The 27,032-nt window shown below is 40.0% G+C and overlaps 1 protein-coding gene across 3 annotated transcripts in view; it reads right to left on the bottom strand.

Annotated features, from left to right (window-relative positions):
- Positions 1-27,032, bottom strand: part of Opcml (opioid binding protein/cell adhesion molecule like) — a 522,006-nt gene that overhangs the window by 97,403 nt on the left and 397,571 nt on the right. For all 3 annotated transcript variants that reach the window (XM_035444368.1, XM_027411722.2, XM_027411723.2), the window contains exon 3: positions 12,021-12,146. In XM_035444368.1, coding sequence (XP_035300259.1) covers positions 12,021-12,146 — 126 coding nt within the window. The remainder of the gene's footprint in view (positions 1-12,020; positions 12,147-27,032) is intronic.

Genomic DNA, 27,032 nt, shown 5'->3' with positions numbered 1-27,032 from the left:
TTCTCCTCCAGTCTCTTTTCTGTCTAGAACAGGGGCTATGTTGTACTTGCCTTGGCTGCATACTGACACATGGCAGGGCAAATTTACTCATAGTAAGTTTGGTTGTAAATAGTGGAAACCCAGTTTAAAATACTTTCACCAAGAAGGTGATTCATAAAAACTTTGCCTTAGGAAGGTAGAGGTTTATGGAAAGAAAGACAAATGCCTATGAAAAAGGAACTCCAAGGAAAGTCAGTAGTCAGATTTAGAGCCAGGGGTCTTTTCAAAGATTCTCAGGTGTGCCCATGCCAGAAGGAAGAAGGAAATGAATTGTTCTTAGGTTCCTTCAACATCTGGCCAAGCAAAGGGGCTCACTATCTAAATTAAAACACATTATCTCCAGAGGTGGCTGCAGTGTGTTGGTGTGGGGCCAGGCTGCTTATTATTTTCTATTGAAGCCCACAATTTCAGTTCAGCAGCAAGAGTCACTGTGGACCCACTGCTGAGGCCAATTAGATCTACAGGACTTGTAAAGCTGGTCTCAATTTTATCAGTGTCCTACTGATTTCAATAGCATAATTTGATATAGCAATTGCATAGAGAAGGCTTTGCAACAGACGTCAGGCAGCATTGGGTGCCTTTCTAATTCCAATTTTACACTTACTATGATACATGTTAATTTCTATTCTTATATTAAAATCTAAAAGTATTTGGAATAGATACTATCAAATTCCATTCTCCTTGCCTCCATAAAGGAAAAGTATCATTACTAATTCATTCTGGTTCATAGAGGGGGGACAGAGGCAGAGGCTTAGTCAGTTGCCATATTTACATAGAGAATGAGTAGTTGAGAAATTAGATGTTTCTAGTTAAATCTAGATACAGGATCACCTTATTACCAAGCTTTCTTGAAGTTTATTTCTTGAAGTTTATATATATATATATATATATATATATATATATATATATATATATATAGTGTTTTCAGAGTAATGAGCAAAATCCTTGAGTATCCTGTATGACATGTCTCTCTGTTTTGTTTAGCATGTAGAATTACTTCTTTGAAGACCCAGCTCCCTCTTCCAACTTGCCCATGGTGTTTCTTTTGTGGAAGTGTCCACCTAGGGAGCTAACAAGAGCTCATATACCCCTCTCTCTCCTAATGGACTTTTTCTTGTTGTTGTTGCTGTTTGAGAAAGGGTTTATCTGTGTTAACAGTCCCGACTGTCCTGGAATTTACTCTGTAGACCAGGTTGGCTTCCAACTCACAGAGATTTCCCCTATGTCTACCTCCTAAATTCCAGGATTAAAGATGTATGCCACCTTGCCAAGCTCCCTAATGGACTTCTATTCATCCTCAAATGCCACCCAAATGTCACCTTTCTGGTGAAACCTTGCCCTTCACTGGGTCATACTTTCCTGTGTCCCCACACACTGACATGGCACGTGCTGAGTCAAGTTGATCACTGAGTGCCACCTCTTCTCTAGGTTTCCAGCTCCTTAAGATAGGACTCACTTCTACCTTCCACACCAGTGTGTGTGTGGAGACACCACACACGAAACACATATTGTTCATAAAGCTAATGGGTGAGTGAATGAATGGGTAAGAAATAAAGTTGGAGAAGGCTTGACAACAAACGGCAGCAATATTGCCAATTCCAATTTTACAGAGACTTAGTTGAGGTTTTCACCCAGTATGATACATGCTAATATCCATTTTTATATTTATTCTCCAAATAGCCTGGTGAAGAAGCTAAACATCATTTCAGTCCAAGCTGAATTTCCAGCTGCTTCGTTTCTGACAACCATAGTTTCTCAGCTCAGTGTGAGAAATGGAAATAAAAATACTGACTATATATCCAGTGTTACACCTCCAGCCATCAAGATTCCTCAGTCCAAGAGGAGTCACAACACCAGGGACTTCAGAGAGGGAAGCCTGGGAAATTACCATCTGTTTGTTAGTGAAGAGTCCTCCTCACAAGGAAGGCAGAATGTGGGTTATCACCAAGGCTTTATCTGCTCATGCTTCCCAGCCATTAATGTTAGTATCCAACTATGGAGCTTGGGTCAGAGACATCAGGCAGGCTGGCGCATAGGCTGAGTGCATCTGCTGCCAGAATAGCTCACTCTGCCCTCCCCCTACTCAGGCATCAGATCTTCAACATCCCAAGAAAGAGATTCTCAGGAATTTATGACTCAATCAACTCACCCAAAAGGAGCATAAATGGGATTAGTTTTAATATTGTTAAGTTGCAAAAATACAGGCATATGTGCATGCCAAAGCGAAATGTACGCAAGCAAAGGGGTAGAAACATATGGGCACCCATATGGTGAAAGCGCATTGCTAGACCTTCATACACTTCTCATTTACAACAAGAACCAAAGTTAGCGAACATAAATTTGCTTTGCAAAAATGTGAGAGGAACAGCTTGTTTGCCCATAACTGTTCCACTGAGCAAGATATGTATAACCTTGAATTCTCATCTCAGACACCTCTTTCTCACACTCCAGGGATTAATTAGGCTCTAAACATGACTCCAGATTAGAAACAAGGATCCTGGCTGCCTTGCAGAAAGACAAAGGAGCAGTAGTTAGAGTGGATGATGAAGCAGGTCAACTAATAGGCAATTTCTATCAGTGGCTGTAACTTGGACATGGGGTGGAGTAGAAGAGAAACGAGGCTGGAAGGTCTTAGTGGGTTTATTTTAATTGAAGCAGAGGAGTAACAGAGACCATCAGTAGACAATGGTGTGGCTGTGGCTTTCATTAGGAGGCAGCGCTTTTGTTAAAACAACTTGATGTGGAGCTAGAAACGTGGCTAGACATTGGAAGGGGGTATGGAGGAAAGAAGGAAAAGATGAGAGTGCAGATGGCACTCAAAAGATAGTGGGCACCCTTGGGTGCCCCTGCTAACAAGCAGAAGTTGATTTAAAATGCACCATTCCAGTTTGAAGTCATATGAACCATTTTTTGTGTAGTACAAAGAGTTCCAGATTCAAAAAACCAGAAACTAGGTTCCTTTCATAGATGGCTCAGCCAGCTGGGAATCACCTGTCATGTCTTTCCCTTTGTGTCTATTGAAACAGGCAGAGTATTCCTTCCCTGACCCACTTGGAGAACTATCATAAGCTCATGTAAGATTATACCCATAGACATATAAACTACAGACCTCTCTGTAAGCATTTATAGTGATAGATTATTAATGGAAAACCATAGCTTCATTTTCCCATTCCTTTTTGCAATGTTTTATTTTAAAATTAATATTTATTTACAAGATGGTATAAGAATAGTAGACAAATTCCATACACTGACCACTAAGTTTCCTCAATTATGGTATATTGTGTTAATTGCATATCAATATTAAATAAAGCTATACACACATGTTAATATGCATATACTATAAGGATGCTATGAAACTAACATGGATATTTCCCAGTTTTGCATCCTTATTTTATATATGATTGAACAATTCATTGTGTATATAGAGTCATATAACTACCACAGCAATCAAAATTGATAGGTTCTACACCAAAGCAGTGTCATCCCATTACTTTCTCTTTCTTCTGCCCTTACTCTTTGTCAGTCATTGGTCTGTAGTCAGCCACCATACTGTTGCTGTTATGATAATATTATGAAAGTAGAATAATACAGTATATAATATCTTTCTACTCAACATAGTGCCCAGGTTTCATCCTTTCTAAGTTTTCAAGTGCACTAAGAAGGGTTCTTTCTTTTTCTGTGCAGTATTCCATGGTGTGGATATACCACAGGTTAGCTACCCACTCAGTGAAAGACATTTTAGTTCTTCCAAATTTGTCCATCACAATAAAACATTTGTATGATTTCCAGATTATCGGTGGGGGACAGAAACACTGATCTGATGGGTTAATGACTCAAGGGAGGAGGGATAAGAGATTAAATTAAATATTAGTATTTTTCTTCCAGAACTACTGGAACATTAAATAAGGTAAATACAAGGGTGGTATTGACCAAGTTGTTGGGAAGCTAGATAGGGATGGGCAACCTTGGAGGCCATTGGACCCCTTCATCATGTTTGGCTTTGGATACTATCTCCTGTTTCCTCAGCAATACCCAAATGGGAAACATCAGCTTTGCCCCTCCTTAATATTTAAAATAGCTTTGTTGAGGCCCAGTATGAGAAGATTACTTCCTTTTGGTCAAAAGAATGTTTGGAGTTCTACTTCTGGCCCTGGGTGGAGGCATAAGATTCTGACCTGCCCTAAAGATTAGAAGATTACAAACTATTGTTTAATCCCTTGGTAGTTATTCTGGATGGGCCTGTCAGCCATCTGACCCTAAGACCATACCTTCTGGAAAGCAGATTTACCTGAAAACATACTTGGGAGGCAGGAGGAATAATTATCCCATATTGAGACAATGTACTGATCCCTTCCCAAAGCCCCTCCCCTGATGTAGTTGCTTATAGAAATTCTGCCAGGCAGAGCTGCTAAGCCCACCCACATTTCTGAGTTGCAGTTCAAAGAGGATAACTTTCCTTTCTCTTTCTATTTCTTTATCCAATACTTGCCAAAAACAAAGCATGCTTTTCCTGACCCTCCCACCCCAACACAGGGTTTCTCACTGTTTCGCTGAAGTCCCTCTTCTTTGGTACACAACTGTTTGTTGAGGAGGTCTATTGCTGATCCTGCTTTTTCTCATGGCCCCTAACTCAAAAGGGTCCTCTTATATATCTCATTCTCCTAGAAGCTGCCATGGTTTACAACTTGCCTGCTTGGTCATTTTTCTTTCAAACTAATAAAGTGGTTCTGGAGCTTTGTTCTAAATCCATTTTAAAATTCTTTTGTTAACAAGACTAAGAACTTATGGAAGGGAATTCCATTTTTCTAGTAACACAGTGAATTTCCAACATAAGACTGTGATAGCCAGTTCCTAAGTTACATATAGGCTACAGGCTTTTAAGACTGCATTTGACTAATACACAGAACAACTGTTATATAAAAGAAAGAGTTGCAAACCCAAGTTCCTCAGTAATGGAAGCTTGCCATTTTCTTTTTATTTTCATCCCAAACATTATCTGTTGAGATTGACATACAAAGTCCCATTCTATAGTACAGGAAACTGAGGCTCAGGGAGATGGATGAAGAGATGTTTCTAATCCTACTGAGTTTGTTAAGAGCTAAGCTGAGATCTCAAGCTCAAGTCTAAAACACTGAAGTCCAGATACATCCAGGTAGATAACACACCATCTGAAAGAGGTTTGTACCTATATATAATTGGGGTGGTTAGTAATTGATAAGTTGTTTAAGACTTTCTTCCTGGGAATTACAGAGCAACAAACAAAGACTATGGTTGAAACAGGCATAGGCTTGTACACTTCCCAGCTTCAGTATTAAATACAGAGTACAGAAGATAGAATTGCCAAACAAAAGAGAACCATGGATGGGGATTTTGCTAGCATTAGCTCCCCACTATCATGGAACCCATGTATCAAGCAACTTCCTGTGGTAAAACAATACCAAACTCTACTTCTTCCTGATGACCATCAGAGTACCTCATCACTCCATGATAACTTAGGCCCCCTCCATCTGGTTCTTGCTCAGACTCAATACATTGAGTTATGCAGATTCTTCACTTTCACAAATTAGAAGCAAACAATCAGAAGAAAGGAAGCAGCTGAAATGTAGGCACACCAACTTTAGGGAGAATTGGCAATTACTAGGGTGACTGGGGTGAAGAAAGGAAAAGCAAGGAACAATGGACACCAGACACAAGGATTTAAAAGGTGTCTAAAGGGTATATTACCCTAGTCCCTAAGTACCCAGTTACAAAAAACTGGAATGTGTAGTGTTGTTGTAATACTATAAAGATGAGGCTAAATGCCATTCACTAGACAAGAATCAGAAGACAGCCTGCTGCATTTTTTAAAAATGCTCCCATTAAAATAATTCAAGCCAATGCATAAAAGAGTCTGCTCCAGTTACCTAGAAAGTTCTGCAAAAATAATTCATTCACCAGTTCCCCGAGGTATTCCCTTGTATGAGAAGATTGTGTAAGGAGCTCACTCACAGGTGAAATGCTGTCATCTTAAAAATCTCAGTGGAGGGAGACAGAAGAGAAGACTTCATTATGTTCCCCAAACATCTGGCCTTCCCAAATATGTCATTAGACGTTGGCCAGGTGTGAGGCATTAGAGTGGATTGTTATGGTATTACAGGAAGGAAAGAAGCACAGGCCTCTGGAGAAGAGCAGATCCATGGAGACTCTCTGCTACCATCCCCACATCTTTGTATTCATAACCCTCTTTACACACAGAAGAGCCATCCCCTGACTCTAATGATCCAAATTATTGTTTTCTTTTTCTATAGGAAGGGATCAGAAAATAATTCCTGAAACCCAGCTCATTCACGGTGTGCTGCAAACACATTGGCCAATTGCCTACCCACTCTACTTACCTGTTTCAAAATGTGTCTCCTCTATTCTGCAGAACTCAAATTATTCAGACAGAAACCTATGAATTTTTGCTCTAGTCTTAAGCTGCAGGTTACTTTGCAACACAACTGTGTGTGTAAAGCCCACTGGCCAAGTGTCATCGGAATATATTTTAGTTGTAAGCCATTATCTGCTGTTGAAAAGATTAAGAATAACTTTTTATATCTAAAGCTGTGTAGTTTTCTCTCAGTGGTTTATGTGTTAACTGTGAAAATGCAAATGGACATCTACAGACCATTTTTTCTGGAGACGTCACATCACTTCATCATGATCCTGTGAAATGCCCATTTTTTCCTGGGAAGTGTTGGTCAGGTCTCCTGGAATGCTGGCTGTGGGGAATTCATGTATAATTGTCATGCTGCAGAGGAAAAAGTCGGGGGCCTTCAGCTCTTCCCTCAGTCTAGAGATTAGAGGATCTGGGAATCTTTAGACCACATCTGGAATCTTGTGCATTCTTCAACCCCTGTAGCTACTTTTGGGCTGAGGACTTTCTTAGATGTAGGTGTGGGTTTTCATGGGAAAATGAGCTGGAAAATTGAAGTTGCTACAGATAGACTCCCCAGAAAGTGCTAATAGTCCCGATGCTTGCACCAAGAGAACTGGGTAATAGTATTCAAGGTTCCCTCTTCCCACCTCACTAACAGACCATTTTAAACAAACATTTACCACCATATCTCTGCCTGCAACCCCCCCATTGTCCAACTATAATTTTATGTAGTAATCCCATTTCTGTACTTTGATCTTTATACTTTTTTGTAACTTTCCATTCATTATATTTTATTTTTTTCAGAGATTCCTCATATTTTGGGGGGCACATCAATGTTATGGTTAGCAGTCTCCCACATGGTAAAGGATTTACACATTCACTTACTCTTACTACATTCTGTGATTTCTAGGAATTGGCTGCATATATTCAGACTGCTGTTTTATGAATCTGGGTTTCAAACCCAGGTCCTTGGTCAGGCTAGGTACACAGTCCACTACTAAGATGCATGCCTCTCTTAGAGTTCCATGTTAAAATCTACCTAAGTGTGAATATTACTCTTAACTCAATCGTCTGTTTGTTGGAAGACTTTTCTGAAACTAATACTTTGTTTATTTATTCTAATTATCTAAGTCCATAATATAAGCCATATATTCCAAAATGCATCAGTCTCTTGGGAACAAAGCTGTCCAGTGAGCACAGTCTTCATGTATAACACCACTGGAATGCCAAAAGAAACATCATTGTAATCTTTACTTGCTTTTCCTCCATTCTAACTAACCAACAATTTTTTTCCCCTTAAAATGCCGATTGATATTCACATTGTATTAGATGTTCCTCTTTAGAACAACTCTCTGACTTTGAGTAGAGCTCAACATCTTTTTAAACAGAGATAACACTTGGGTCCACTTAGCAGATGCAGATTTCAAACTTTCAAACTCTCCAGATCTTTTAAAACTTCAGAAACAATGCCCTCAGTTGAAATGTTTAAATGTCATTGCAAGCAGATAAGCAAAGACAATAGTGGCCTACAAAATCTGGTGAGCCGAAAGCCTAGAGAAAAAAAGCCCTGCTTGCCATGGAGCTCAGTCCTAGAGACTGAAAAAGCACAGGCAACATTTAAATTTAGAATTTGCTGTTTTTTTTTTCTGATGCTGAATTGCAACTATTACACTATACAAAAGATTGGGAGATGAATGAATGCCTCTTCTTTAAAAGGGGAACTCTTACCAGTGTACCTTTAGAAAGATTTGCTTCAAAACACTTACACAAAGTCAAAATTCCTTTTGCAATGTTTCCAGACTTCGAGAACTATATAATTGGGATCAAATAAGTATATTCTGGGATTTAAGGCATTTACAAATACATTCAACTTTACCAAGTGCATAAAAACTGGTCTCCTAGTTGGACATATTCTTGTCGATCACATAAAGCCTAAATTCTCTCTAGCTTTAGACAAAAGTCATCTGAGGCTTGTGCCTTTGGGAACTTGCACTATGGCTACACTTAGCTGAGCTATGTGATCAAAGCAGAGCTCTGTGATGCCCACTGTGTGTGTTTTAATGCTCCTGTTGATGTTATAATACTAAAATTTTAGGTCTCAATATCTGTAGTCTTTATCAAAAAGTTTAAGCAGCTTTATTAGTACCATCTTTCCCTAGAAAAATGCAGGGATGAACATGAATGTTCTCAGTGTGTGAGGAAGAAAATGGCCCCTGCTTAGGTGATGATTCCATTGACAAATCATCACTCCTTTGGAGTTATTAAAATGACTGATGCCCTAAATTAGGGAAAGACCTCAGTACATTATTTTTATATGTCAACAAACTTCAAAATTTATTAGAATCTAATTTATACTCAGTCTAACGCACCTATTTTTAGTGTAAAGTTATACTCATTTTTACTTATTTGAAACTATTATAATTATCATTTCACTCAAGATAAAGAGCCCCACCCCAACACAGCATTTCCTACACAACTTTGCAGTCAGTGATACCCAAAGACCCTCTTAGGTAACTGATGACTTGGCTTCTGTCATTATGGATTAGTGGTTTATGGTCTAGACCTGGTCTATTTAAAGGAAATCACCTGGTGTGTGTGTGTGTGTGTGTGTGTGTGTGTGTGTGTGTGTGTGTAGTTACATCTGTCTTTCTCAGTGTGATTTTGAGATTCATCCATTGTGTCATATGAATGCGGTTGACTCTTCTGATTGTTCAACCTTGGTCTATTGTTTATATTTATTCACTTGCTGTCAGTGTTCATGTGGACTACTTCCAGTTTAAACTGTTGTGAATGAAAGTAACACATGCAGTGTACATTTGTGTATACTTACACTAAGTGTATGTTAAATATATGTTCCACTTTACAGTAAAATAACAAATTTCCTTCCACAGTGCTTACTCAGTTACTCGATCCAGAGCTGATGAGGCTGAGCTTCAGTGGCTCACTGTCTCATCAGCACTTGACATTATCAGTCCATTTAATTTTGGTCTTTCTTTTTAAATATTTTATATGAATTAGAAAGATTATTTTACATGGCAATCCCAGTTCCCTCTCCTTCCCCTCCTCCCCTGCCACTGCAACTAACACCCTACCTATCCCGTACTCTTTCTGCATTCCAGGGAGGGTGAGGCCTTCCATAGGGGGTCTTTAGAGTCTGTCATATCCATTCGGATAGGGCCTAGGCACACCCCATTGTGTCTAGGCTCAGGGAGTATCCTTCCATGTGGGATGGGCTCCCACATTCCTATGCTAGGGATAAGTACTGATCCACTACAAGGGGCCCCATAGATTTCCTAGGTCTCCTCACTGAAACCCATGTTCCTGAGGTCTTAATCAGTCCCATGCTGGTTTCCCAGCTATCAGTCTGGGGATCAAGAGCTCTCCCTTGTTCAGGTCAACTGTTTCTGTGCGTTTCACCAGCCTGGTCTGGACCCCTTTGCTCATTAGTCCTCCTTCTCTCCAACTGGATTCCAGGTCAGTTTGAAGGGACCGGCTCCCCATTTAGGCAGCCATAACAGCCAAACAGTGCTTGTCTGACCTAGTCTTAGTCACTAGGAGGTCAGATGCCTGCCTCGTGGGAAGGAACTAATCAGAAGTTAGCTGGTGGTGCTATGCTTTATGGCTCTGAGTGTGCTTTACGGACAAGTGCACAGCAATGACTCACAGAGCATAGCAACCACCCTTCAAGGGCCTATGGGTCATAACAACCAGTTGACCAATCAACACAGGGCAAACCCTCCAATCCTGGAGGCACACCAGTCCTGAGCCTGTGCGGACCCCTAGACACTCCCCTTACGCTGCCCTATAAGATCTCTATGCAGACGCTTCGAGCTGTCTTTCCTTGCCATCCGTCATGGTGGATGGATAGAAGACCCGAGCTAACATGGGGTTAGCTCCTTAAACAACTAAAATAAAGCTGTTTGCATCAAGCTTTCGACTCCTCCTGCTGATTGGGGTGACTGTGGTCCTGGGCTGAGATCCTTAAGGCCTGAGCTTCCCGGGGTCTTACAAGTTCAAGGTTTAGCTGTGAGTGTCTGCTTCTACTCCCACAAGCTTAATTTTGGTCTTTCTAGTGGTTCTATCCATAGTGGTATCTCACTGTGGTTCAGTTGTCATTTCTGTGATAATGATGTTGAGAATATGTTCATGTTCTTTTCCTGCTTTGATACTCCTATTTTGATCATTTTTAGGTGGGCTGTTAGGGTTGTATGCTATAAATTCTCATATATAGTTGATAACATTATTGTCAGAAGTAAGTTTTTTTAGAGAGTTGACTTTTCATTGATTTCTAATGATGTTTTAATGGAAATGGAGTCTTTTATACAGGCAATCAAGTAACAAATAAACAAACAAGAAGAGATAATTACTATGATCCCTATAGGATGTGGTGTACTTCGTTTAGAAATGGGAAGTTTGCACTCACTCATAAGGAGTATGCTACTGGGGATAAAGGCAGAAATCAGAGTGACACATTTACAAAACAAGACATCCTGAGACTGATAGAAAACCACCAGAAGCTAGAAAAAAAGGAGGAGGAAATAAACCAAGGAAGGGTATCAGCCTGGACACACCTTGACCTTTGACACACAGCCTCCAACAGTGTGAAGAAATACATTTCCATTTAATTTATGAAGTTTTTCACACTTGGCAAAGACAGCTCTGGGAAACTCAAGTAAGTCTTTCATTTTTCTTTTCTTTTCAGAGAAGGCTTTTTGTGTTCTCGGCATCTCTGCCTTTCTCAAGGTTATGAAGATTTACTTCTCTGCTTTCTTTTAAATGTACATTATTTTTACATTGCATGCAGGCATATGTGTATTTTCCTATTCACTGGTTTCACATTTGGGTTTTCCAATGCCTGAGGGAGCACTTTATTCTTGTATATTCTCTAGAATCAAATCACAGTTTCTGGCAATAGTGTAATATATGAGGTGGCTATGTGCCCATTCTTGAAAGTTCAAGTTGGAGCAAGTTTTATTTCTAAGGGGAGAAGGACCCATGTCCTTTTTATTTCCTTCCTACTAAGTTAGAGATGATGGCAACTGATGTGATGTCTTAATACCAATTGCTGACTACCCAGCCCGGTCATGCCTACTGTAATCCCCTACTCATACTTTCGTTCTTCCTTTCAGGGAAGATCTGTGTGTTCAGATCCAATGGGTATGGTTCTGCCTAACTGTCCTGGAAGTATTGAAGCAGGAGTCTTTTATACTTCATGTGCAGCAATGCCAAAGTTCCCAAGGGCATGATATCTACTTCACCTTCCACTACAAGAAATGACACACCCATCTCCACATAAGTCACTATCATTGACAAAAGCTATACACCCACTCTTCCTTTCAGTTTGGAGTCAAAGGCTTTCTAAGTCATGGAAAGAACTGAGAAAATAGTTTCAGTAAATTTCTTCTACAAATTCTTTTCCTGGAATATGGTGCTCAGCAGCAGACACATAGAATGGATTGCTTTTGAGATGCTGCCTTATTGCATTCACATATAGGATTATTTTCTGGCTGCCAATGCTCCTTTTGAATGAGAACTAACCTTTCTTAATACACTCTCTCAAAACTCAGCATGGTAAACATCTTACCCTTGACTGACAGGTGTCTCCATGTTACCGTTGGTTCTGGTCTGCCAATTGCAAGGCATAACAGAGTCACACTGCTTCCTTCATTCACAGTAATGTCTGAAGAGATGTTCATTATCTGTGGAGGAACTATAAAGAAATACAAGAGATTAGAAAAAGCTGAGAAAGATTCCTTGCACTTAAAAAGAGCTGTCAGCCTATAAATATGCACATATCATATTATATATTTGTACATGAATATCATTTTAATGCCACTTTGCTCATCTTGGCAAAGATCTGGCCAATGACACCATTTACAGAATGAGTCTAATAGAAAAACTCATTGTTGTGCCCTGTTGGGATAGCTGGTAGATATAGGTATGATGGTGGCATTGGCAGAAGAGCCGAAGACAAGGGTATAACTATATATTCAATTAGAGGCAAAGTCAAAGATAAAACATGAGGAGTCCTCTATGCAGAGGATCCTTTCTTGTTTTCACCAGTGATAGGATGTTCCCTGTCACAGATTATACCCAATACCTTACTCCAAAAGTCAAACACATTGGCTAATTACCATGTCCCAAGCATTCAGACTCTCTTTAAAAAACTTTGAAGTTGAACACAGTATATCTTGCCAGAATTCTTTTCCAATTTTTTAACATTTTAATTAAATTATTGTTGCTTTGTTGCTGTTTATTTTAAGTTTACATACTTCCAACTCCACAAATCCACAGAACTTTAGTAAATACACTAAAAGTAGTACAGGACACTAAGAATAAAAATGGGTAATTGAGCATGCAATTCATACAAACAAAAAATATTCACAAAAAATAGGTAACCGCTAAAACCAGAAAGTTTCCATTGATCAATACAACCTTCAAAACCCATTCAAATTTTGCTAATTGTTTTTCTTTTAATTTAATTATTTTTGGTTTGAGAACATACACAGATTTAATGTGTTTTGATGAAACATAATCCCCACTCAATCTTCTCTAATTTTTCCCCTACTTCCCCACAACTTCCCCTTGTAACTTCATGTACTATTTCCATATTTTTAAAACCTACCAACTCTGTTTAATACTGTCCATAGATGAATATAGGATCATCTACTGGAACATGGAGAGCAATTTAGGGACTACATCCTTGAAGCAATCATATTTTCCCTCCCTTAGCAGCTATCAATTGCCAATATCTTCTGAACCAGTGATAGGACTTCAGCGGCTTTCAGTTCAGATGTACAAGTGTCCTGTTGTGTATGGAAAACTGTTTGCCTACAGTCATTCACCACCTTTGCCTCTTACAGTATATTCATCCCCCTTTTTATGATGGTGCTGTCGCCTTGGAAGACAGGTTATGACATAAATATCTCACTTAGAGTTGAGTACTCCAGAGACTTGTATTCTCTGCATATTCATCAGTTGTGGATCTCTATGTTTACTACTGTGTTAATTATCTACTGCTCAAAGAAGATCCTCTAATGAGTGTTGAGAGATCCACTAATCTATGGATAAGAACTTAGGGACCAGTTTAACACTATGTCCATTTAGTAGAATAATAGTATTAGGGTCTTCTCTGCTGCCTATGACTTAGTCTACCACAAATTTTTAAATCTCCAAGTAACAAACAGTGCCAGGCTTCAGGAATTATGAACCAAACATGAATTCTGTCTTGTGATCAGGCTTCAAATACAATCACAAAGTCATTGATTATTCCCCAAACTTTTGTTCAACTATTGCCCCAGTGGGCATGTCTTTCTAGGTCAGGTACTGTAGCTCACAGGGTTCTTGGCCTGTAGCTCACAGTGTTCTCAACAGGATAAGAGTATTGAATACTTTTTTTTTTTTACCTAGGTATTGAAAATAGAGCCTTCTAGCACCATGAAAGTTAGCCAATAAGGATAAAACTTCCAGGCAAGTATTAGCTTGATTTTTCTATGGTCTGTGACCCAGACATGTGTTATCTTCAGCACCAGGGTCATACAATGCAGTACTAGAGGATAACCAAGAACACCAGCAATAGTCTGTAGAGTTTTTTTTTTTGGAGGGTGGGGGTCTGTGACACCAGTGATCAACAACTCCAAAAGAGGTAACCTGTACATGGTACTTGACTTTTTATTTAGCAGCCTATGGTGTTTGAGAGACTCGTTGTTCTGCCATTAAACTCCCTTTCTATATTTACATGTATATATTTTGGAAAACTTCTACAGTAGTAGCGTTCTATATGGCATTTCCAAAGGTCTTAAGTGTTAATCATCTATTGCCATACCCCCCACTTCTACTCTTTCTTCTTTCTTTCATTCTATTTAACCTGTTTGTTTCATTATTACCACTCCATCTTCATTCTCTTCTCATTTCTTAATCTCTGAATTCTTACCAATCCTTTAAAACTCTGAAACTTTCTCTTGATTTCTTGGTTGCTGTTAATGTATTCTCATTGGGACCAACAAAAGCAAGTATTAAATTCTCAGTTAGTTATTATTGTCAGCTTTCAGTGTATGAATGTTCCTTGGTTTGTTTTGGGATTATGACCAATAAACATATTCAAAGTTGAAAGTATCATTAAGTTCAAAATGCATTAAATGTACAAAACCTACTAAGCATCATAGCTCAGCAACCTCACACATCATGGAGGATTGGTAGTTTTTTTTTCTTTATTGACTGTGTCATTAAAATGGAGCTATGGTTCACGGCCACTGCCCAGCATAGTCAAGGAGTTGCATCTCACATAAGACCAGCCTTGGAAAGACCTCAAATCAAAATTTAGATCAAGACTACTACAGTATGAGAAATGCTTTTGTACTGTTTTGAAAACTGTAAAATTTTAAGAGCCACAGTAAGCCAGGACATATCTGTACTATGAAGTGAATTCTTTTTAGTGCTGTTGTATTCCTTCAGTTAGAGGCAGGGCTCTGAAGTGCAATTTCTCACCTACTGTGTGATCTTAATTAATAATTTGTGCTCTACTGTTTGAACTTTGGTGCCTCACCTGTGAACTGGGAGGCACTAACCTCTTTGCTGTATGATTTTAAGTGCTATCTTATCAGAGGGTTTGATGTAAAATAAGCACCCAATACGTATTGGTTGCTATGGCAGCCACAATGCTGCTGCTGATTACAAGAAAAGTGACAATAACATTGCACAATTGTTTTCTGCTCTAGTACTGAGACAATGTCCATGGACCTTAGGCACTTCAAGCATACTGTGATTTCTCATTTTACCTTGGTCAAATTTCTGGCCTTAATTATCAAATTCACTAAAATGACAATTAAAAAAATACCTAGATTCCATCTCAATTCTTCTCATCAGAGTTTCTGCTTGGATTTCTCATTCATTCTCAATTGACAACTACAATAGACTCTCACCTGGAATTTTGTAATTGGTTCCTTGGTATCTTTGAGTCCATCTAATCTATCCTTTCTATGTAGACAGCATGACCCTTTGAAGCAATAAGGTAATCAGTCCTCTCCTTTCTGATTCTTGCAGCTCTCCATGATGCCTTAGGTGTAACTCACAAGTTTCCCTGTTTAAAAGGGACCTCTAAAGATTTTATACAGCCCCTTATCAATAGACAGCTACCACTCACAGAGCACACTGCAGACCCCATGCCCTTGGACCATCTCAGAAGACTTTGCTGTTCCTTTCCCTTCTCCAACCTTTTCCTATAAAGACTTGGCTCATCTTTAGAGAACCACTCAAATGCCACCTTCCTTCTACAGTTCCCCCTTTCCATGTCCTAAACACTAAAGCTATCTTTCCAGTGTCATCTCATCCAAGCCTGCCTCGGGAAGATGACAAACCATGCTTCATTGCAGCTAAGGCAGCACCCTGTTTCTTTCCCTAGTGACCAAGTACTTGAGGAAAGATAAGACTCCTGTATCTTGGACTAGAAGGCTATCAAGGGCATGGGCTGAATTCCTGTCTGAGAGGAGGATTTGGATAACAGCCCGAACAGAATTCCAATGCTAAGGGAGGCAAAGCTTGGAATGAAAGTTTTCGGCTTCCTTCCCATTTTTTCCCTCAGATCATCAGCATCAAAAGAAAGATTATAGAGAGAAGAGGCGCCAAGCCTACAGTCATGTTGATTTATTTGTATTGCCACTTTAATTATGAATTATTAATTATCAAACAAACAGCTGAAGTGCTGGTAGATTCCAAACCACCCAAGTCATTGGCAGGAGAGAATTACAGCTACTGTTCAGTTCTGACAACTCTGCAGCCTGCAGTTTCACACTGCTGAGACCTCACAGGGAAGACTTTTCAAGGAGAAGCCATAAGTAACCAGCAGAACATTTGAGCTCTTGAGGGAATCCACATTAGCAAATAAATAAAAATTGCTTAGCTTATAAATCTGCCATATTGGGGGTTATTTCTGCATTAGGAATTGCCCTGAAATTTCAGTGCACATATTTTACCAAAATACACATAGAAAAAAAAAACACAGTGCACTTTCCAACTGTACTGTATACTCTGGAGAAAATGGTTCTACCTGTTTTTCAGTATTTTCTAGCTTGTTAAAAAAATAGGTCTGGGCATAGAAATGTCAATACGTGTTTTCTCATTCCTATAAAGTAACACCTTCTGTGCAGCTTCCAAATATTCTCAAAATATTATCTGCTTTAGCCAGAAGTGCTAGGCCATCTTAAGGCCTCTTTATGAAGACCCCAGAGTCTCTCTGGAAGGAATACAAAGACAGCCTGGGCAAGCACAGTTGTATTTGTGTGTAGTGACTTAATAAGCCACAACCATGATACCTTGGGCTGGGACTCCCAGCAGGGTACCCACTGCAGAGGTGCCATTTTTATTGTCACGGTGTTTCTTATGCTAGTTTAAAGGAAGCAGGGAAAGGGAGTGGTAACTTAATGTGATCCCTGCATTTTCCAGGTGTCTAGTTAATGTCATTCATTAGGAACAAGCTTCCTAGAGTGGATGGCCAAGACAAGCCAGACTTGCCACTCTGCCAGGCAACACTATCTATCATTCCCAGTAACCCATGATTCTGTCATTTTCCCAAAGGAAGAATGATCAACTCCATTACAAGTACATAGATATTCTCAATAAGACAGGAAGAGAATGATTTGGAAGGAAGGAAATCTCAGTTATGAAGCCCTTGGTAGCCAACATTAGTGTCTAAATACTTGTTCAAATGGCTTTACTCTCGAATGGTCTCATCAACTCCTGAAAATTATGAAATAACTAGAATAAAATGAAGAACAGAGGCATAGGGAAGAGTTCAGCAAATTATCCCAGATTATATAGGTTTATAATGTGTCTTCTTTTGGTCTAATATTATGAATTTTCCAAATAAAACATGTCCATAGGCCCTTGGTTTTCAGTTATCCCCGCTCTGCATCCTTTTCTGGGCACTGTCCCTCACAGACCTTTCTACAACAAACAACTTCCCTCTCTTACACAAGGTAGCTTCTTCAGTTGTACAAACCATTGGCAGCCTGAGCCCATCTTAGTCATCCTTGTTGCTCCAAGACCATGCATCTTGCTTGGCAAAGAGGTTGTTAAATACTTCTAATATAATTTTTAATCTGAATTGATGTTAGTAATATCATCAAGTTCTATCCTTGCTTCCATGATAACTTTTTGAAGATAATAGAAAGGTCACTTGAGAATAATTTCAAATGATTCTCCACATTAGAGAGCAGATCCATGTTCAATGACAATAAGGGTGTGTGACAAATTAGTCTACGAATCATGCTAGTGTCGATAAATAATCTCACAAATAGATACAAAGAAATGAATAACAATCTTAACTTGAAATGCCCAGACTGCACTAAGAAAATGGTAGGTCGGTAGACTGTAATTATAGGTGCTCTCCCCCAACTGCTTGTATAAATCAGGCCCTTTCGTTACAGCATCTTGGTAACATTCACATTTTCCATTTTCCTCTATACTTACAGTTTGGTGCTTTTATCTTCATTGACAAGATGTATTTGTTTCTGCAGTGGACTTTAAGTATAAACTTTATAAAGCACAATGGACCCCATACTTAGAACTGTGCTTAACACATAATGAAAACTTGTTGAATTAGTGTTTACATTTTGTATATCATTGTGTTCTTTTGCGGGGTGGTTTCAAGGCAGGGTTTCTCTGTGCCTTTGGAGGCTGTCCTGGAATTAGCGCTTGTTGACCAGGCTGGTCTCTAACTCACAGAGATCTGTTTGCCTCTGCCTCCTGAGCACTGGGATTAAAGGCATGTGCCATCAACGCCCAGCACATCATTGTGTTCTCGTGAGACAGCAAGCCTGAGTTAGAAAAGGTTTTCCTGAAGGCAAGGCTTCCTTTATACAAAACCAACAAAATGGGACCTTGTGTTTCTGCATATTATCCCATCCCACAGACAGTGGCCATGATATGAACGGTACAATTATAAGAGGTTGTGTGTCCCACTCTCAGGTTCTGGAGTCCAGGAGCTCCCCATGGCCTGGACAACGTTATCTCCTCCTGGATCCTGGCTCGCCATCTGTAAAGGGAAGCTGACAAAATGTGCACCACCTGATTGTAGTAAGAAGTAAACATGACTTTACACAGCACACCAGAGCAGTGCCTGGAACTATGCCAGCTCTTATCAACTGCAAGCGGCAGTTATCCTTTCCTGTGCCCACTGGGTATGTTGTTGATGTGATTTAGAAACAAAGAAAACAGTTTCAGCCATTTCTGTTGCTCATTTTCCAGCTCTCAGTCCCATTCACTTCATGTCAGGGTTTATGCATGAAATTTGCCTTGCATTACTGGCAAGGGAAGATTTACTTATATTTAATTAAGTTAAATATATTCAATAACTAAGTAAGTTAATAAATGCGATGTATTAGATTATATATAGTAAGTCACATAATAAGTACAGTTTTAGCCAGGCATTAGTGGCACATGCCTTTAATCCCAGCACTCGGAAGGCAGAGGTAGGTGGATCTCTGTGAGTTCAAGGCCAGCCTGGTCTCCAGAGTGAGTGCCAGGTTAGGCTCCAAAGCTACACAGAGAAACCCTGTCTCAAAAAAGCAAAAAAAAATATAATAAGTACAGTTTTATAATGTGTTCTATATAATCCTTACTATTTAATAACATAAATAATAAAGTTTAGGTATAAGATTATACCCACAAATAATGTTGTTATAAATATAGTATGTGCCCACATGTAGGTATTTCCACACACTTAACTGCCTTATATGCACACTTGCTCTGGCTATGTCAGGGAGTACTATAGGCATGTTTATTACATTTTCCTCTTCAACTTGGCTTTGTACCTGAGCCAATGTACAGTGCAGACCTCGCCTTTGTGCATAGAGCAACCATCATGTCTCCTTATGACTTTCAGGGAGTCTTTCTAGAAGGAGCAGTAGGCAGGCCTCTGCATCCTGTCCATCCCACTACATAGCCCAACTCAGCTGAGGGCCAACTCAGAAAGAGGCAACATGCAGGGGGTGACTGCTACTTCTCCATATTCAGCTTTATCAGGTAGGCCTTTGTCTACCATTTCTAGCAAAGCTGGAAGTAGTCCTTCACCTGCAATGACTTGGTTATCTAATTTTATCCTGATGTCATCTCTGAGCTGGACTGGGTAGAGTCTGAAGTCTGAGAACTGTGACAGCTTAGGTTGAGGCAGCTCTTGACATGATGCCATGCAGGGAAGCCCTGTCTAGAGCCACAGCTCCAGATTCTGGCCATGCCTTTTTTGCACTTAAAAGCAGGGGAGAAATGCACAGCCATGGTACTTCTGAGGTCTCTGTGAGACTTACTCATATTCTTTCTGACCACTAAATGTACCCATGACAGCAAGAAGTCAGGGAGGAGCTTTCCCCTCACTGAAGAGCACTAGGAGATCCCAACAGGAAGCCAAGCTGTTTAAAAGTCTTCAAGGTGAGGTTTTATTTTTATTTTTATTTTGTAGTCCAGCATAGAAACCACAGTCATAGCCCTACATGGGACTTGGGTTTGTCCTGTGCCCCTATCCATCATTGAGAACTGGGCAGCTTCTGTGCTGTCCCTCAGTGCCCTGCCTGGAGGTCTGTGATCCACTAGTGATGTCTGTCCATGTTCTGTTCCCCTAAGCTTCCTTAGGCAGTCTTCCGATATCACTACCCTTCTCCACTCACAGGATTTTTGTCTTCAATGTCTTTGTCAAGCTCCATGGTTAAAAACAAAACATATCTTGACCTGCAGTCCCTAGATACTAACATTTAAATACCATTTCCTTCTGTTTTGGATTGGTTTTAGAAAAATGTACATATTTAAGCCACCCCATTTTAGCTTCTGGACTGTAAAATGGGCATAAGAATACTTGCCTTGCAGGTATATGGAGATTAGATTAGATAGAATGGTTTCAAAGTTCCTTAAATGGCCATTATTACTATTTTCATTTTAATGTTATTATGATGCTCAGGGAATAAAAAATATTAAGAGATCTTGGGAGGGTAATAGAAATATGAAATGCTTTTCATTATAGTTTTAAACACTCAAGACTAATTTACAAAAATAATATAGTAAGTGCTTTTAAGGATCCCATGTTTTATTCTTCTGGGGTTACCTTTCTGCATCCTAATAGGGCAGTTTATTTCCTAAACAAGAGGCAAGAATAAATTGGAAAATGTAGTATTCAAGCTAGTTTAGCTTGTGCAGCATTTTGCATATGAAATAGTATAGCAATTTACTAACAATCAAAATCAGAAACAAACACCACTGTACTATATAAAGCAAATGAAGAACCTGGTTCTAGTCTCTCATCCTTGATTGTATGATCTTTTCCAGTCACTTAGCCCACCTGCTGAGGACTGAGTGTGCCTGTGTATATGTTCATGCACTTGTGTTGCTTATTTGTTTTGGCTGGTTTTAAAATGAAGGGACTAGATTGCAAAAGCTCAGCTCAAGTTTTCTCTGCTTTGAAACTGGATTCATAATCTTCTAGCAGTGTTACAAGCATACTTTATAAGATGACATTGTCACTCATGTTTGTAATTCCAGCCCTCAGGAGGCAGAGCAGGAGGACTGTAGGGGGTTCAATGCCATCCTGGGCTACACACTGAGTTGCAGGCCAATCTAGGCTATTTTGTGAAACTCTGTCTCAAAAGAAGAAATAGGATAAAAAAAGAGGAGAGGGATAAGGAGGAGGAGGATGAGAAGGAGAAGGAAAGTAAAAAAAGCCAAGACCAATATACAAGTGACAACTTCTGGGAGCAACAGAAAATAATAACCTTTGTTATTCTTGAATAAAACACTCATGCATGCATGCGTACATGTATTTCTTATAATCATTAATATAGTAATAAAATGGTAATTATTAAAATCAGCATAAGAATAAACATATACATTAAGAAAACATAAGTAAAAATCCAGAAACATATGAAAATATTTACAGTCATTGTCAACAAGATATGGAAACATGTCAATGAGTAAAGAATACTGTAGTGGGGGCCGGAGAGATTGCTCAGAGTTTAAAAGCACTGACTGGGCTTCCAAAGGTCCTGAGTTCAATTCCCAGGAACCACATGGTGGCTCACAACCATCTGTAATGAGATCTGGCACCCTCTTCTGGCCTGCAGGCAGGCAGAATACTGTATTCATAATAAATAAATCTTAGAGAGAAAAAAAGAATGCTGTAGTGGCATCTAGCCTTGTCAGTAAACTTGTGTTAGTGGCCACACTCCTTTGGGCCTGGCTGCAGATGGGAAGTGAAAGAGGTAAGTGTGAGATAGGCTCTCCTCTCTTGTGCTCTCTCTCTCTTGGGTCACAGATCAGATTGGAAGGGCAGAGAAAGGCTTTGGAAGTTCTTTATTACTATCTGTATAAGTTGTTCCCCAATAAAATACCCATTTATCATTTATCTTTGGTCTAGTGAACTTATTATTCCCCGCCTTCAGACTATGGTTTACAGGACAAAGCGACAGGAACAACTTATATCCACATGCAAAAGTAAGCATTTGGAACTCAGCTTCACACTGAGTTCACATACAAAAAAAGGTAACTCAAAATGGATGAAAGAAGTGAACTTAAAAGCTGAAACTTAGATAAAAGTATAGGCAGAATTCTTTGTGATCAATGATTATTTCATAAATATGACAAGATAAGTACAAACAGCAAAACAAAAATAGACACACAAGACTTCTAGCTGAAGAAAATCTCAAAATGGCCAATATGCATACCAAAATATGCTCAACAATGTTTCTCACCAAGAATCAAAACCTGGAGGAGCTACGACTTTACACATCAGAATAATTATAATAGACAGGCAATGATAAACTTTGGCAAATGCCTAGAAACTAATGGCAGTGTGACTTTGAAGTTAGACTAGTTGCTTCTCACAAACCTGGTTTCCATATAACCCAGCTATCCCAACTCAGATATATTATCCCTAAGGGAAAGATAGAGTTCAACAAAATATATTCAAATTTTGACAACAATATTTCTCAGTCAGAATGACAAAAATGTGGTAATGGGCCAGGATAATGAAATATTATATAGTTATGGGAAGGAATAATGGTATATGCTACAACATGATGAATCTGGAAAGAGCAGTGGCTGTGATTTCTGTCTGGAAGCTGTCAGGAAGTTGTAGGGGACACTGCCTGCTAGGGGCTAGCTACAGGTATGCCTGACCACACCTGTGAGGGCGTGGTCAGGGTGATGTAGGGAAGGTTTAAGAGTGAGGGGCTCTCACATGGAACTCCCTTCTTCCTTTACATCATCAGCTTGCTTTACTTACTCCTGCCCTGCTGGCTGGCTAGGTCTCTCTGTAAGTAAGGCATCTCCCTAATAAATAACCTTACATTTTTACCTGACTCCGTATTGGTAATTCCCTCATTAGAAAGTAGAGAAAGAGACAGATTATGAGTAACTGTTAATGGGGTGGGTTCATTTGGTGTGATGAAAATATTATACAATTAGATATTGGTTATGGCTGAACAACTCCATGAATATACTAACAGGCACTGAGACATGTCCTTTGTTGTATGAATCTCATAGTTTGTGAACTGTAAGGCATTATAAAACATCAGTTTGGTCCACCACCTTGAGAGGTAGAATCAGCAGTTCTCCCACTGTAAGAAGAGAAAGGCACATGCAGCTTGGCAGACAGCATTTTCTCATTTAGTGATCATTCATTGCATAATTTAAAAAGTATTTATTTATTTACTTTTTATTTATGCGTGTGTGTGTGTGTGTGTGTGTGTGTGTGTGTGTGTGTGTGTGCCAGAGTGAATGTATATATACCACATGTGAGCAGATGCCCACAAAGACCAGTGGGAGTTTGATCTCCTGGAAATGGAGTTACAGGCACTTGTGAGGGGCCTGATAATGCTGGGTACCAAACTTGGGGTCTAGAAGAGCAGTAAGTACTCTTAACTACTGAGCCATCTCTCCAGCCCCTCTATTACCTTGTAACACAATGCCTGGTGTCTGTAAGTTCTCTCAGTAGAAACTGAGATTAACAGAGTGAAAGGCGATTCTCTAGGGAACATCTTCTCGGGATCTACAGAGGCATCCATCAAGCTGGGACTGGGCTGAATTGCGTGGGGTCACATCCTTGCTCTTAGAAGCATGCCCAGATCCAGTTATTCAGTTGTTCAGGCTGACTGTGAATTCAGACTTCCTACTTGTCCTAGTGTGACATGGTTTTATTTTATGCTGGAAAGGATAAGACCCGATGTATTTGAATTCAGTTTGTCTTCTTAGTTGTATTTTGGTGAGAGAAATGATAATGAACATGAACGAATGATTATGAATTACAGATACATGAATACTTGATCAGGGTGGGGGGTGACATCACAAGCCACTCATGCTCTACTGAGTCCATTTGTAAGGGTTGTCTCCACTGTGTCTTTTACAGAGGTTATTTATAGACACACATTTCCTATTTTAATTTGCATAATTCAAGCAATTGGCCATGATCAGAAGATCCACACACAGTGTAAGAGTCATTCTGGCAGTTCCCTGGTCCTCCCAGGGCAGCGAGATGTCTGCTCTCTAGGAGGCTCCCTTTGTTCTGTCCAACTCTGACTTGCAGGCTGTGCCCCTAACCCTGCCCCCAAGAGTTCTGGCCACACTCATACTTAGGATCACAGTTTTCATTTACATCACAGCATTTCCTAATCAAAAATAGACCTAGGGAGAGTCCAATTCTCTCTCCTCATTTTTCAGATAAGGAAACACTTTGGTTTTAGCCCCAATTCTGTCAAGTGTTTATTATGAGGTGCCAACCCAGACCTGGGACTTCTGTTGACCCAAGCCTCTCACACCAGGGATGCTGGGTACTTCACATCTCCCAGGTATGTGTTTTAGCCCCCTTCCCCCTTTCACCCTTCCTTTTAAAGCCGGTCACAGCAACCTCTTACTGTTATCCCACCCAGTCATGGTGTGACCTTATAGTTTCTTAATTTCTTTCATCTGTTTCTTAAGCTGAAAAAAAAGCCGCCTAGTGACCATAGGTAACTCACAGGTCATCATAAGGAATGAAGGGCAATCGACACATCACTGAACCTGTGGCAAACATCAGGGTTTCAGGCTCTGCTTCCACATTTGTTACCTTCTTTCACTCCAGGGACTCTCAAAGAGAATGTAGCACCCAGAGGCACCATATGCAGAGCTCTCATTTCTGTCTCAGCAAAGCTCTATGAAGCTCCTTTTAGTACCTTGCCTTTATGAGGAAACAGGCAGGGAGGGGTTGTCTATGTTCTCTCATTGTCTAACAGGTAAAGGCCAGGTGTACACAGATCTGGCCAAACTGTGGCACATCTGTCAAGACACAGCTCAACAGTCTGCCCAGTTCCGAAGGCAAACATCTATCCAGTGTGGACATAGCATCATGGTCCCTTGGATAACCTTGAAAGATTTGAGGGCAGAAGTCACCTTACCCTAATAGCACCCACTACAACAGCCCCTGCTTCACCGGTAGCCAGTAATTCTCTGGTTCTAATTCCCAACTGTGTAATGGTCTTCTGGGTCACTGATTAGTGACCCATATAAGTAAGAAGCTGAAGTGATACCTTAGTTAGCTTTCTGGGACTATCACAAAATAATTGAGGTGATCAGTCAAAGAGAAGAAAGGCTTATTTTGGCTCAAAGTATTGGAGACTCCCACTCATGACCAGGCAATGGGCTCTGTTGATCTGGGGCCTATGTTGAGACTTGACAGAAGCAGCCTGCTCATCTTCTAATACTAAAAGTATCCACTTATTTCCTTGAAGCACATGCTTTCAGTGACCTAACACCCCCTCCCATTACACTCCACCTCTGGAAGATCTACAGCTGGCTTACTAAACCATGGGTTAGTGAACAAGCCTTTACTATGTGAGCACTGGAGAGACACTAGTCCAAGCTACAGAAATGGGCCTTTCTGTTCCAAGATTCATTATCCGTTACTCTCCAGAATGCCATCAATAGTCTGGTGTCATCACTCATCAACACTGACCCTGCTGTATTTTAAGCATTTTTAAGCTGATAAAGGTGGTACCAGAAAAGTGCCAGGGCTAAGAATCAGGCTGTATGTATCAACACCTAGCACTTCAAGACCCCCCTTCCTTTCAACAACTTCTGGCGTTCTGGATTTCTTTTTGCTGTCTGCAGGTGTCTCACACTACCTTTAGGCTCCTATCTTGTCAACTACTTTCAAATCTATGGTTCGAAATGTGCTTTTTTAACCCCCCCCTTAAGTCTTCTCTACACTCTGCCTAGTACTCAGCATCCACCAATATCTGATCATACCTCTGGAAGTCACACAACCACAAGGCTGGCTCCTCTTCCTCTCTGAGCTTCTGAATTCTTGTTGCCTGGTACCCAGTGATATGCAGAATTGTCCAACTCCTGTCTTTGTTGCATGACTCCTAGCCTATCCCAGGTTGAGGGTGGGAGGTGGAAGGTCCTTGTTGAGTTATGGTCATTTGTATGGCAACCTTGATTCCAGAAGATATTTAAACTGAGCTGAGAATGTTGCCTGATTTTTCTGATTTCCATCAAGCATCAATTGCAGGGATGTTTTTCCCATAATGCCTTATTCCCTTTCCTTCTTCTCTCTCATCTGCTCTGTGTGCCAAAGTAAATTCATGTATCGTACTGCTGTATACATGGTGAAGTCACCAAGTTCCAGGCCTGAGGAAGTCCTTTACTGGGAAGACACTAGGAATCCTATCACCTGTAGACCAATGGGCTTTGAAGGCTTGCTAAAAAAAAAAATGGCTATCTTTAAAACCTGGATCCCAGGTATCCTCTTCATAGTATGTTGTAGTCTGAGGAGGGTAAGCCATTTTAAAAAGAAATCTTCTATTTTGAGGGGGCTAGAGGGATGACTCAGTCGGTACAGCATGTGCTGTCTCTGCAGAGAACCTGAGTTCATTTCCTAGCAGCCATGTTTGGCAGTTTGCAAGGCACTGTATCTTTGGCTTTAGGGGCTCTGATGCCCCGTGTGCACTTGCACTCACATGCATATTACAACATACATACATGTGCACAATTTTGAAATAAGAAATAAAATTTTAAATTCTTCCAGCTATGAATAAATATGGGGACAAAACTAAATATAGTTTAAACTCTATAAAGCAGTTTAGATCCATTAGTAGTAATTCCATTAAAGGAGAGAAAATCAAGAAAGACTACATGTTGAGTTCTGGGGGACTTAATCAGCCTCAACCTAGTGAATTTTGATTCAGGGTAATGGCCAGTATTGGGTGTGGCCTTCATCATAATGAGAATTCCTGGATGCCAGGGATGATACAACACATTTTATAGATCACATTTAACGTCCTTTATCCTCCCCTCAGCCCTTCCTGTTTAGTAGGGTTCCAGATTCACAGAAGATGTGGTTCCTAAAGTGAACAAACCTGCTTGAATGTCTAAGTGTGAGGAAGTTGGTCATTAGCCCCCCACATATATAGTAAATCTATAACGCTTCAAGGGGTCTCTCTCCAAGTCCTTAAAACCTCTCTCAATTTTCAATAGACCTGGTTATTCTGGAAATGAAGATTGCATTCACATTGTCTTAGACTGAGAAAAGGTGGAGAGGTCTGTGACTGAATATCACTGATAAAAACATGATAACTGAGTCTCA

This window comes from Cricetulus griseus, chromosome 4, assembly GCF_003668045.3.
Source record: "Cricetulus griseus strain 17A/GY chromosome 4, alternate assembly CriGri-PICRH-1.0, whole genome shotgun sequence".
Classification (NCBI taxonomy): Eukaryota; Metazoa; Chordata; class Mammalia; order Rodentia; family Cricetidae; genus Cricetulus; species Cricetulus griseus.
This window is presented reverse-complemented; position numbering and strand designations above follow the sequence as displayed.